Below are 14729 nucleotides of genomic sequence, written 5' to 3'. Positions count from 1 at the left end.
ATTGAAATGTTCAATGGCATGTTTCAATCTCGAGTGTGCCTTCAGGTTTTGTGACTGGGATGCCGAGGATCACAAAACAAGGTGTGAAGTAACCATGCAAATTACTTGGTACCCTTAAGTGTTTACTCCTCAATCGATGTGCCGATTAACCACACACGCTCCATCGATACTATGATAAACATTAAGTTACCCTTTGCCTACCTTGTTAAATATGAGTTAGTGTGCCAATTAAGCACACACGCTCCACTAACCGACTTAAACAAAATGCAAAGTGTAATTTCATGGATTAGCACCTTATTCACATTTTCCTAAGTAACTAAGATTGGGTATTTATAAAAGGTTTAGTCACTTAGTATTTATCATTAATACTTTTAATGAAGGGAGAATTTATAGTCTTTGTCCTACCCGTTCGGCTAACGACCCTCCACCAATCAAGGAAGCGGTGGGTGAGAGTGTACACCCATTAAACTGCCATTTTATAGGCAGTAACCTTATACCCCCTTATAGACCGGCTTCGTGAATGAGGCCTACTAACGATAAGACTGACTTGCTCTTATACATATACATATATATATATATATATATATATATATATATATATATAAATATTACTAACTTATAATATTATAAAGTATAAGGGTTGAATTTTAACTTTTAAAATTCCAAGGGCTAACTTGGAATTAAAGTATTTATAAGTGAAAACTTCTCAAATTCCAAAACTTGAGGGCAAGTTTTGAAACTATTCAAAACTAATTAATTTCTTAACTTATGTGTTTAAAGAAGTTTTAATTAAAAAACTCTTCAAGTTCCATAACTTGAGGACAAGTTATGGAAGACTTTAAACTAATAAAAGAATGTAACTTTTCTTTATTATGTAACTTATGGATTTAATTAAGGTTACACATTTTATTACTTAATGAAGTGACTCTTGAGCCTCCATAACTTGAGGACAAGTTATGGAGTCATAAAACCATTTAATGAGAACAAGACTCTTCATTTTGTAACCTTTGCCATCTTTTATGAGTTTTAAGAATCTTTAATGTGACTTTTCATGTAACTTGAGGACAAGTTACACAAATACATTTTAGAATCAATTCTTAGATTAAAATGGATCAAAGACACATAATCAATCAACCTTTCTATTAATCTAAGCAGCTCATATGAACAAAGATAATTCGCATCAAACTTTTTCATGTAATTAGCATAACACTTAAACTAATACAAAACATGAATCTATTGACAATTATCTTTGAAATTGGATTAGTATGAACATTACCACATCAAAAATAAGTTTATAAGTCCAAAACCAGCTTAGGGTAATATTCCTAGTCCAATTCCAGCCAAAACAGTCGAATATATGCTGTCTGGGGGTCCAACTCGTCGAGTGCATGAACAAACTCGACAAGTTGAATGCTTTTTGCCTTGGACTCGGCGAGACCATCAGTGGACTTGGCGATTCTGCTGTGCAGACAGCACCAAAATTTGATTTTTAAGCAGTTTAAGCAAATATAACAAGAAAACAACCCTTGGCTCTGATACCACTGTTGGGTTTTGAGAATTCTAACACTCCTATGGTGTATATGCAACCCTATAAACCTTGGATCTATGTTTTCTCTATTATACATGCAAATAAGAACTTTCCAAGGCTTAAATCCTAACTAGCATATTATGAAGCAACTATACTACAAAGACTAGTTAGATGACATACCTTTTGGTGTAGCTTGATGTCTTCAAGCTTTAAGAGCTTAGCCCTAATAGTGTGGAAGCCTCAAGTGGAATCACAAATCACTAAAAACACCTTGGAAGACTTTGAGAATAAGAATACTTTGGTTCTCTCTAGTGAAATCGGCTAGCCCTCTTAGTGTACCCACACTAGTGCCAATTTCACCAACCAAGGACATCTTTATATAGTGTGTAGACTAGGGTTAAACCCATGACCTTTCATTTCATATGATCCATGGGTTAAACACTCCATGGACTATCCATGAAAGCTTAGCCCAACCTAAATGAACTTGGCCCATCACACACATATATCTAAGAGTCCATATTTAATTAGTTCATTTTGATCACTTAATTAATTTTAAGTTAAGTCTTGATCAATACTAATTAAATAATATGATTCCATATTAATATATTAGAACTTATAATATATTAATATAAATCATAAATATACTATTCTCAAAAGACTATCCATATAAATTGTGTCGGTGAAGTGCAACCCAAATGGACCATGTCGGGTCGGGTCAAGTACATACCAAATATAGTTATGGACTTAGACATTAATCCAACATATTGATCTGCTAGATCTGCATCATGGTAGTTAGGATGGCATTCTGTTAGTGACCTGGCTTAGGTCGGTATCCTGGTATATAGGATGATGTTATGTTGGTGACCGGTTAAGTCGGTATCCTGGTTATAGGATGGTTGTTGTGTTTGTGATCTATTAGATCAATATGATTATCTGTTACATACATGCTAGTGTATGACATTTATGTGCACATGATTGTTTGATTAGTATGGGGGTGGGTTGAGGCGGATCCTGCTTCGTGCTGTAGGACAACATACCCAGGGCGGATCAGATAGACTACAGGCCCAGGAGGGCACCTAGTCAGGCCGAAGGTCCGAAGAGCGGTCCAGATAGGCTGAAGGCCCAAGAGGGCGGTCCAAATGTGCCGAGGCTCGGAGAGTGGACCAGACAGACTGAAGGCCCGATGTGGGCGGTCTAGTCATACTATAGACTCAGAGGGTGGACCAGGTGGACTGAAGGCTTGGTGCGGGCGGACCAGTCACACTGTAGACTCGAGATGCATGGCTGTTCTGTTGCTTATATTGTTTATATGATATGGTTATATCGGTATGGCGTTGGTATTTTGGAGGTAACTCACTAAGCCTTCGAGCTTACAGTTTCAGTTTATTGTTTCAGGTTTGGCAGATGACTATGGGAAGGCGAAGGCTTGACCGTACACTTCCTCATATTTTGATTCAGATTTCTGGGATACTCAGATATGAAACTATTTTGGAAACCTTTTTGTAATAAGTATTGGTACTTGGATTGTTTTAAAAGTTTAAATTTGTCATGAATTTTATGGGTGTTACAAGTTAGTATCAGAGCCTTGGTTTGAGTGAATTGGAGGAACACTCGTGTGAATCCAGTCTCAAATCAAGGAAAGATTTTCAAAATGGTTTTCAAAATAAGTAAAAGAGGATGCGAAGTGTACGATCAGCCGGAGCCAGTAAGTACACCCCAAAATACCATGCAGTTATTTGATTATGTGATACGTTAGAACAACATGCTAGTACTAGGCTAGGTATCCTCAAGAATTGCATGATAGAATTTCCTGATTACATGATGCCTGATAGCCTAGAGTTTTCCTTATATGAAATTGACATCATTACTGTAGTTGCTTAGTGTATGCATCGCGGTTGTACATAATTAAGATCTTATATCCTGAGAATGTTTGGTTTGACCTTATTTCCTGTTCTTGTATGATGAAGGGCTTAGGGTAGGATCAGGTATTCGAAAACCTATAGGGTCCAGCATTATGTATGGCTAGAATACACTAGTGCTGCATGGTTGGTGGAAGTTTCATGGATAGGTGGATTGTGAGAGGCCGGGAGGCCAGTCAGGAGATATTTAGCATTCCTCTAGGAGTGAGGATTGAGCGCTCGCTATGTTTATGTATGTTGTTAGGGTGTTGTGTTGATACTTGAGACAAATATGGGTAGGTGTGGAAGGTAGTATGGGCCCGTACTATTGAAAGCACATGACCCATACGCATAGCAAGGAAGTCACAACGCCTAGAGTGTGGTTGGGGTTAGGTTCCTCGTAGTTTGTGTGGATTGTCTTATATCTTCCTGTTATATTTCAGTATGGTGGTTACGAGGCGTTTCATGACAGGATCCAGATCGGGATTAAGGCAGGACGATCAGGGTGCCCCGACAGCACTCGAGGTCATCAATCAGGATGGACCAACATTGACATATGATCGAGTCAGGGAGATCATCCGTGAGGAGGTGGTAGAGATTTTCCGGGGTCAGATTCCGGAGCTGTTTGGGTCTATCAAGACCACTATGATGGAGTATTTTGATGATAGATACACAACCCTAGCTGAGACGGCTGTCGCGACAACTACAAAGGCTGTAGCAGCGACAGGGAGAGGAGCCGGTCAGGGCTTCCAGTACCGGGACTTCGACAACAGGAAGCCCCCGACTTTTGATGGGATTCCGGACCCTATCATATCCATGAGGTGACTATCGGACATCGAAGGGTGCTTTTTCACATGTTCCCGCCTGACTGACCAGAAGGTCAGGTGTGCCCTGAACATGTTGAGGTCCGGGGAGAAGGACTGGTGGAGGTTGATGACAAGGTCTTATTCAGATGAGCAGAGAGCTGCAGTGTCTTAGGATCAGTTTAGGGAGATGTCCCGCTCCCGCTACATTCCACGGATCGAGCGTGAGCAGCTAGCTCAGGAGTTCTTGGAGTTGAAATAGGACACAAAGTCAGTGACACAGATCACCCGCATGTTCATTGAGAGGGCGATGTTTTTCCTGGAGTTTGCTTCCGAGCAGGCTCATATGACACGATTTCTAAGCATGCTCAAGACTGGCATTAGACAGTTCGTTGCTACCTATCGCTGTGATACATTACTGGATTTGCAGGCGGCTGCTAGGCGACGGGAGCTGGATATTGAGTTACAGTTGCGAGAGCAGAGGCGGGCCCCATTGCAGTCGCAGTCAGCGCCAAAGCGGTCCAAGAATGCTGATTCTGGGATTGGAGGTCAGAGCGGACGTACTTGTGAGAAGTGCGGGAAGGGTCATACCGGAGTTTGTAAGTCTGGTGGTGTGTCTCGCAAGTGCGGAAAGGAGGAGCACTATGCAAGGGATTGTCTTCATTTGGCCCTGGTTTAGGACTTGAGGATTTGTTATCACTGCTATCAGGTTGGTCACATGAAGGCCAACTGTCCACAGCTTGTTGCATTGAGGTCTACTGCCGCGGGTCTGGGTAGGGTAGAGCCTACGAGGGCTCAGGGGCGTTCCTTCCATCTTATGGTAGAGGAGGTCAGGGCGACACCAGATCCAGCTGCGGGTACGTTTCCATCTCTTTTCTTGCTATTATGCTTATGTTAATATTGTGAATGTTTCCTCCACTTTTTGCATGAGTCATTAGAACATAGGAGGGTCAGAGGGGTTTAGTATCCAGGGGTGTTGGAGAAAAGGAAGTTAGGATGCAGGATCACCATTCCAGGTCTGGTAGTTGTAAATCAAAGATGCAGAAGTATTCAGCTGGGATTCGGTTTCTTTTGAAGTTCAGTTGAGTTGTGTTTTGGTTTCGCCACTAGTAGGTTGTAGTTAGTGTCCCAAGTGGGGGAGAATTGGAAATTCTCTAATGGAGCATCAGTCATTGAGGGTTCCATTAGCTGCCAGGGTTCGGTAGTGCATTCAACATGAGGGTGCGGGCTAATCAGCGTAGGTGGTAGACCCACGGGTCAGTAAGCAGACTACGACTTTTCGAGTGGATGGTCGATCAACATGAGTTGTAGGGTTAGGCCAGGGTTAGGATCCATGAAATGGATCAGGAGTTCGGAACCCCAAGTGGGTGAGAATAGTCTGTATGGGAGAGATCCTAAGGAGGGATGGTCTAAAGTGATGAACAATAGTTTTGAGCGGCCCGTATAGACTAAAGGTCGGTGGGGTATACCAATCAGGCTGAAGGCTCGAAGAACGGTCCAGACAGGCTGAAGGCCCAGAGAGTCGGTCCAGACATGCGGAAGGTTCTTAGAGTGGTCCAAATAGGTTGAAGGCCTGGTAAGGCGGTCCAGTCATGCTGAAGACTCTGTATGTGTTTGTAGATCTATGTTTGGGTATTGTGTTTGTTGCTATGCTGCAACAATCAGTAGGTCTGTCCCCAAGTTTTTAACATGCTGCTGGAGTAGGCTGAAGACTCCGACGTTTTTGGTTTGATCGGTAGTTGTTATTAGAATTTGGAAGGAGTATAGAGGATCTTGATGATATAATTAGTTCGGAGTATCTCAAGGGATTAATTTCCTTGGATCGGGTATTTCACCAGCTGGGGGCTGGGAGTAGATCTGAATGGGTATTCATCAGCCTTAGGAAGGTTTGGGATTGGAATGTCCTGTCATTCAGGTTATGGGAACCGGGTTAGATCTTTCTTCTGAGCATCTATGGAAACACCTGATATTTGGATAGGGTTGAGGCGGTCCTGCTCTATGCAATAGGCCAAGATACCCAGTGCGCACCGAAGGTAAGTCGTTGGCAGTGGTTCAACAGTATATCATCCATGGTTCTATTTTCGGGTAGGAACCTCAGCATCCCAGGGTTGACTAGTCCGTTGGTGGTGTTGGAAAGAGAGCTAGTGATGGATAGTATGAGTGGTCAGCCAGGGAGTCAGACCGAATTCAGGTTTCCAGATTGCGGGTTTTAGGTGGTGAAGGGTGTTGGATTAGTGTGTAAGTCCATAACTATGATTGGTATGTACTTGACCCAATTTGGCATGGTCTATTTGAGTTGCACTTCACTGGAACAATTTATATGGATAGTCTTTTGAGAATAGTATGTTTATGATTTATATTAATATATTATAAGTTCTAATATATTAATATGGAATCATATTATTTAATTAGTATTGATCAAGAATTAATTTAGTGATCAAAAGAAACTAATTAAATATGGAATCTTATATATAGTATGGGCCAAGTTCATTTAGGTTGGGCTAAGCTTGCATGGATAGTCCATGGAGTTTTTAACCCATGGATCCTATGGAAATGAAAGGTCATGGGTATTAGGGATTTTGGGTTTACATAGATGAAACCCTAATCCTCCATACTATATAAAGAGGTCTTTGGCACATGAAATGACACTAGTGTATGAGGATACAAGAGTGGGCCGATTTCTAGTCTGCATTCTATTCTCTCAAGCTTTCCAAAGTGTTTTTGGTGATTTGTGATTCCACTTGAGGCTTCCACACTATTGGGGCTAAGCTCTTAAAGTTCAATACTTCAAGCTCCATCAAAAGGTATGTCATCTAACTAGACTTTTGTAGTATAGTTGCTTCATAATATACTAGTTAGGATAAAACCTTGGAATATTGAATATTTGCATGTATAATAGAGAAAACATAGATACAAGGTTTATAGGATTGCATGTACACCATAGGAGTGTTAGAATTCTCAAAACCCTTTAAAAGGTTGTGTGCCACACGGGATTGTGGAATCGTCTTCTCTGTTAGAAATATGGTTTAGTGGCACTTGGAAATATGAGAATCGTGATAATTACTTTCAAATCGAAGTATTTGGGTGGTACTCCCAAATCATCAATTGGATGAGACTCATACAAAAATCAGAGAGAAAGAAAGATAGAATGAGATGGTGTAGTTTCGTGAGTACCAGAAAACTGACTAAAATTGGTTATAAACCTTCATTGTCTGAAAACTGTCAAAACTGTCATATAACAGTTTTTCTCAACATCAAAACTATTATAAATCCGGGTTTTGTATAAGGATTAATGTAAAGTCAAAACCGGGTCAAATATTCAAAATTTGAATTTTCTAATGCATTTTTAATACAACAATATAACCCAAATAAAAATGTGAGAGAGAGAGAGAGAGAGCTTCTGTGAACAGAACCTGTTACAATGGATGCTGGTGAAAGATACAACTTATGATGCAAAGTATATGAAAGATACAAGTTATGAGGTTAGTCCCATGTGACTTTTATGATGCAAAGTATATAAAAGATACAAATTATGGTAACTTGTTTCTGTCTTTTCAGGAGACTAACTATGTTCCAATTAAACATGGGATTCGTGTTGTACTTATGATTAACGAGTATGCAATGTAATCTCTCTAGCTTAGTTGCTTCTTGCCCTTTGATAAGTGGTATCTTAACCTAGCCTATGTTAACATTTTAATGGAAGTCAGGACTCAGAAGCTATGTATATGCATATTGTTTTATCTTTTTCAAAGTAAATAAGATAGCTAATTATGTATTTCTTTTTGACAAATTGGATTTGTGATTTGGAAATTGTAAATATCAGATTAGTTAGTATAAAATTACAATATAAATATATGGTTGGTGGATATAAAAGACACATATTGATTTCCAAAGTGATAGATTATTAACTAGTTGATATTTATATTGTACAACTGACATGATTATTGATTAGTTGATATTAATTTAAATATGGTTGATTCCATTCTCATACATACCATGTGTATTATTAATTAGTTGATATTGATATTGTGCAACTGACACGATTATTGTGTAGGATTTCCATGTTGTTCTTGATCAAGAGTTGGGATTGATATTGAAGCTAAGAGACATGATGATTGGTTGGATACATGAAGGGTTTTAGAGCTTCTTCGGATAGCTTAATTGCGAGTTACTGAAACAAGAAGATGCCCCTTTATAGCAATGTAGTATTAGGTTATATAGTTAGGAAAAACCTCTTAATAACAATGTACAATTATATCCCTTTAATATCAATGTATTACATTTTTTTGACATGATATGCGATGTTATTGGATGAAATTGATTGTTTTGGGATATATGTGTTTCTATATTTTTGTATTATGCGTAAAAGAGTATCGTAAATGCATGTCGTATATGCATATTGTAAATGGTTATTGAAGTTTATGACACACAAATGCGTGCCATCTTCATTTATGACAAGGGATTTAATGATACACAATGCGTGTCCTAAAGGCGCATCGTAAGGTTACGACACACAAATGCATGTCGTCTTCCTTTATGACAGCGCCTTCGTTGACACGCATTGCGTGTCGTAAATGAGTGTTGTAAATGCATGTTGTAAATGCGTGTTGTAAATAGACGACGCGCTAAAGCGTGTCATATCTCGTTATGATAGAGCCTTCCTTGACATGCATTTGCGCGTTGTCTGAGCGTTTTACGACACACATTGCGCGTCGTAAAAGGCTATTTTTCTAGTAGTGTACGAATACTTGAAAATGATCGTATCCTAAAGGTTTTAACATATACTAATGTGTGTAAAGTAAAATAAACTATCATGAAGTTGTTGTATAAACACTACTCTATATAAGGAATGCTTACCAAATGATTACAAACTATCTTAAAGTATGCTACCTGGAAATGTTTGAACTTGAGTTTTGAGAGGATTATAGGTTTGATCTTGAGAGAATTATGGGTTTGATTTTAAGAGAACAAGTGGTGAAATGTTTAACTGTGAAGATGTTGCAGGAGTCCTAAATCGCGTTTATTAAGGAAAGAAAAGATAAGGTGAAGTGATGTTTACATTATTAAATGCAATTATCTCATTGGGAAGCTAATCCACCAATCAAGTTGCAACATTAGTGGACCAAGTGGGTGATTTCGGCCAAGGCATGACCGAAATCACCTTGATTTTGGTTTGGTATCACCCAAGAATGGGTGATTTTGGTTTTAATGCCACCCACAAATGAGATTTCGGTCCTAGTCTTGAGATTTTGGTCCTAAAGTTTGTGATTTCGGTCCTAAGGAGATTTCTGCCATATCATGAGATATTGGCCCTGCAAAACCGAAACCCTTGGTTTTTGATTCCAAAAACCCAAATCCCTTAAGTAATATATAAATTTATGCTTTTACACTTATCTATTTGACTTGTGTTGACTTACAATAGTTCATTACAACATGATTTTTTTTAAAAGGTATATATTTACTTATACAAATGATGCCTTTTGGCTATAGATGATCCATTGCAATAATGTTAAGAGGTGATTTCACTTATACATAATACACCTTTAGACTCTGTTCGATTCCGACTTTACCAGTTGTCACAAGGGTCCAACGCTACGCCACACAACAATTTTTAAGTCAGAAGTCTTTTGAAAAACAAACAGTTGCGAATGACCAAGTGTTGTGCGTGTGTTGCGCAACACAACAATAAGTGGTCAAAAATGATTTTTTTAGAAAAAACAAACAACACTTTAGTGTCCGTATGTCCCTTACAACTACTATATTTTGTACTAGATGTGTAAAAATTTATAATTTTTTTATTGTAATTGTGCAACTACAAATACAATTGTATACAATTATAGTTTCAAAAAACAAACAATTTTGATTTAAAAAATAATAGCCCAATCGTTAAAAAAGAAGACTCATGTTAAGAAACGAAGCATTAACTCGATATGACAAAGAGATACATATGATCGATGTTATTATATATATATATATATATATATATATATATATATATATATATATATATATATATATATATATATATATATATATTAAGATTGTGAAAAATTTTAACAGTAAAGTGGAGGTAATTTGTCTCTTTTGGTCCCTGTAGTTTCATTTGTTATTGGCCTCTTTCTTTTAGGGGTATATTTTGCCATTTTTTATAATTTTGTGGAGACGTGTTGTTTCTGCTTAGGTTCACCGCTTCTCGACCCAATCAGATTAGTGCCTCTTCACCGATCAACCGCCTCAGATGCTTCTCCGTTCTTATCCCCTCTTCTCCTGTTTCTCACTCAACTTCGCTTTCTTCAATCACAATTGTAGTACACGATGCCAAGGAGCTTCTTCTCCACTTTCTGGCTTACCTGTTACGATCGAGACACCACCATCAAGTTTTACCATTAATTGAAAAAGATTCAAGCGTTTCCAATCATTCAGCAACCGACGATGACTTCATAATTTTCAGATTATTGGCTTCAATTTTGAAGGTATGTGAAGTTCTACAGCCACGATTTTTATCTTTTTGAGATCGATTTTTATCTGCAACTCCTCCACCATGTCGCCATCGTCGACGATGCAACATCGGAAGCTTCTCTCAACAAAAACATTGCTACCAAAAAACCCTAAAAGTTAGGAACGAGGATGTCTGCCACCGATCGAGCCATCTTCAGAACAACCGTTAACCATAATATCCATTAAATCCTAAATCGCTTCTCTTCCTACTTTGCTTCACTAAGGTCACTCTTCCATTTAAATTCTTTTCATTAAATTACTGTATTAGTGGTTTATACAGGAGTTTAAAAAGTCAAACAATGAAGAAGTTGCAGTTCTATCTGCATCTCGACCTGCCTCTACAGTTGTTCGTGCAGCTAATGCTACTGAAGTTTCCAGGTTTGTAATTTCTCATATCTAATTTTTTCAACTTTGCTAACTTATTTTGGGGGTGTTTGAAGTAATCTGTTAAAGCTTTTTGAGCCACGACCTCCTCTGGAGTACAGACCACCTCCTGAGAAGAGAAAATGTCCACCATACACAGGTATGTCATACATGTTATACTATTTAAATTCTAATTCATACATTGTAGGTTGAAAAATCTAATTGATTTGCTTCTATTTTCATTTGAAAAGGCATGGCCCAATTTGTTAGCCACTTTGCTGAACCCACTGATCCTGAATATGCTCCACCAGTAGTAAAGGGTGAAACACCTGTAAGATTCTTCCTTTAGCAAACTGTACACATGTAAATCATCCATTGTATGTTAGTTATCTTTTGTTTGATCCTTGATGTATGTGTGTGAATCAGGGCCAAAGGAGGGCTAGGATTCACTGGTTACGTACAAATTTCGAGTTTATAACCTTAACACTGTCATTGTGGTTGACATTTGTTCATTTCAATGACAGGTGATGTTTCTTATGGTTAATTGTAGGGAATGCTTGCTAACGTGGTTAAATAAAAGATATTTTGTTGTATAATTTATTGTGAGTATTGTCAGTATAATTTATTCACATTTGAATGAAAAATGAGTATTTGATTTGTTGTGTGAAAAGAGGTTATATATATATATATATATATATATATATATATATATATATATATATTAGTTATGAAATGGTTAAATAAAAGATATTTTATTGTATATAAAACAGGTATCTTTCATACAATTTCTGTAATGGATCCATTCCTGAAAGCCTTGGAGGTTTAACATCAGTTCGAATATTGTAAGATTCTTTTCTCTAACAATAAATACAAATATATAATTATATAAAACATATGAATTATTGTTTTAACAAATTTGGTTTAATTAGGAATCTGAATGGGAACTCCCTATCAGGAAGAGTCCCAGCTGCAGTAGGAGGGAGGCTTTTACACAGATCAAGTTTCAAGTAGATTTTTATTTTTTTAATCATAAATAACTTAAATAAAAAAGAAAAATACATAATTATTTATTTACTAATTGTGGGTAATATTAATATATGATGCAGTTTTACTGATAATAAAGGTCTTTGTGGGATACTTGGATTACAACATTTTCTCTCCCCTTTTGTCAGACAATAGAAGGATCGGGAAGAAGTGAATAAAATTGTCTGCAATTCAAAAGCGACAATGACATGGTAAGGGGTGAAAATTCTTGAGTACATTAGAAAAGAAACTGTTGATGTTTTGATTGTAGAATCAGGAATGGAAGTTGTCTTAACAAAGTTAACAGTTCTTATCCTCCTGCTGCTAAGTAAGTGCAATCCAAATACAGAAACTCCATTTGAATGAAATCACTAAAATACCCCTATTGATAACTTTTTTACAGGGCACATGTGGTGGGTTGGCCTCCAGTTACATCTTTTTACAAGAACATTTTGGCTACAAATTCAAATAACAATGATGAGGTGGATGGGAAGCCTGGACCTGGTGCTTTAGAGTCAACCTACAGACAAAATCATTAATTCCGTGGAATGAAGGGACGATGGGAATGGAGCTTCAAGCAGTGGAAGTAAGCATAAAAAATCTTATTTTTTCACATTCATTAATCTCGATTCTTGATTTTGTGATGTTTTTTAAAGACACCCGTATTGAGTAATTTGCCAAAAAAAAGGATAAAAGATAAAGGCTGTCATTTAAAAAAGATTGGTTTTGTTTAATTTGTTAATAATTTTCAACTTTTGAAAGCTCGATTTCTAATCCTAATTTTCTAATTTTTTTTTTTTTTTTTTTTTTTTTTTACATTGACCAACAAAAACAAGTGCATACATATTGTTTTGTAAATACCTATAATTCGATTCAGTTTTCATCTTTGTGAGAATCATATTCAATGACATTTTTCATACTAAATGGTGAAAAGAAGCTAAACTGTGAAGACTGATGTATGTATTTTTTTGTTTTTTTATTTCTTATTACTAGATAAAAGAATAATAGCAAGTTTAACAAATAGACACACTTGCTGAAATGAGAACTTAAATAAAAAAACAAATGTAATCAAAAGCAAAAAAAAAAATCCAAAAATAATTACAAGATTACCCCTTGGTTATTTCCATTTTCAATCCGGCCCTTTTTCCACATAAGCTGGCTCCTGCATCTTTGGCAAATCGATTTCTTTTCATTGATGGTGAGAACGGGTAAGTTACAGGTTGTTAATATCATTTTTGTTCATCATTGGTTTTCAAATGTTCGTTATGATCTCATAAAAAGTTATTTAGTAATTGATTCCATAATTTATTGTCTTCAATTCTTTTTTCAGTTTCTTTTAATTATTTGATGCGTGTATGAAGGTTCTTAGGTTGGTGTTAATGGACTGTAATAGAAATTACTTATTATTTCTTACATAGATTCAACCATTGTAGTATTGTTTTTTATAAAAAAAATAGGTATTAAGACCCTGATGTTTTTTGGAAGGTGTTATATGTTGGATCAATATAACAGAACAAGCCATGAATTCAATCAAAATTGTTAATTTTAGAGTTTGTTCCAGTTACATTATTCGTATTGTTATTATTAGTGATACCAGTATAAGATGGTTGTTTATGGAATTGCAGGAGTTCCCTGGACAAAGGAAGAACATATGACGTTTCTACTGGGGTAAAAGGAGCTTATGCAAGTTGATTGGTAAATTGGTCAAAAGATGATTTTTTTTTCCGCATCAATAGAATGTTCTTTCTACATTTGTTGTAAGATTATATTGTACTTTCATTTAAAACTACTCGAATACAAAACTGTGTTTTCATTGTTTTTGAAAATCTATTCAAAGATAGCATTGTGCTTCTTTTACTATCATGACTTACATTGCATTTCTGCTCATCGATAGATGGCGGTTTACACATAATAGCAATGTACTTTACTATGGATATCAATGCAAGCAACATATTTCATTTGACAAAACGAACACCTTCTGTCCCGTGCACCACTCTAGTTATTATTATTATTATTATTATTATTATTATTTTACCTTTGAATGCTTTTATAATATACAAATTGTATGTGTTAGTGTATTACCGTAAAATGAATATGTGCAGTTGGAACTACAATGCAATTATGATCATAGTATTTATATATTATTAGTTTAATAGATGTCCTATGTTGATATAAGTACATAATAAAGAAATATAAAATTCGTAAAGTGCATATTAATTTCCTATTATTATAAATGTTATTTTTTAATAAATATAAAATATTTATCAACGTTACAAGTAACTAAATAACATAAACATTTAAACATCTAATAAAGTTTTTAAAATAAAAGGAAAATGTCACTGTAGCCCCATGAACTTACATGTTTTGGTTTAAAAGGTCCCTTATGTTATTTTTTGGCTTTACAAGGGCATGGATTAACATTTAACCAGCTAATTTGAGATTTTGACCCAATCCAACCGGTTTCATTGCCTACTCATCATCCAACTAAGCTAGCGAGTCAACTCACACGACTCGGTTTACACATCAACGACTCACCCACCGAGTTGGCTTGCTTGGGCCCTAAGGGTTCAGTGGTCCCCTACTATATAATTGAAGGGTCTGCTGGACAAAACCCTA

At 36.5% G+C, this 14729-nt stretch overlaps 1 protein-coding gene across 1 annotated transcript; it reads left to right on the top strand.

The window, feature by feature from the left end:
• The first annotated feature begins 4521 nt into the window (after positions 1-4521).
• Positions 4522-13537, top strand: LOC111903359 (uncharacterized). The gene is made up of 9 exons (XM_023899137.3): positions 4522-4777; positions 10392-10702; positions 11008-11105; positions 11168-11250; positions 11342-11421; positions 11517-11614; positions 11861-11932; positions 12020-12097; positions 12197-13537. Exons 1-9 carry the CDS (start codon positions 4522-4524, stop codon positions 12267-12269), a joined length of 1149 nt encoding a protein of 382 aa, XP_023754905.2. The 3' UTR covers positions 12270-13537.
• Positions 13538-14729: the final 1192 nt, after the last annotated feature.

Source organism: Lactuca sativa, chromosome 6 (genome assembly GCF_002870075.4).
Source record: "Lactuca sativa cultivar Salinas chromosome 6, Lsat_Salinas_v11, whole genome shotgun sequence".
In the NCBI taxonomy this organism is placed as follows: Eukaryota; Viridiplantae; Streptophyta; class Magnoliopsida; order Asterales; family Asteraceae; genus Lactuca; species Lactuca sativa.
The sequence above is the reverse complement of the archived record's forward strand: the minus strand, read 5'-3'. Positions and strand labels throughout refer to the sequence as shown.

What these genes read in the sequence shown, in the direction of transcription:
- LOC111903359 (XM_023899137.3), top strand. Translation starts at nt 4,522, where the DNA reads ATGTTCATTGAGAGGGCGATGTTTTTCCTGGAGTTTGCTTCCGAGCAG. An exon ending in TGCTGATTCTGGGATTGGAG is followed by an intron (nt 4,778 to 10,391) that starts GTCAGAGCGGAC and finishes AATTTTGTGGAG; the next exon opens with ACGTGTTGTTTCTGCTTAGG. An exon ending in TTACACAGATCAAGTTTCAA is followed by an intron (nt 12,098 to 12,196) that starts GTAGATTTTTAT and finishes TATATGATGCAG; the next exon opens with TTTTACTGATAATAAAGGTC.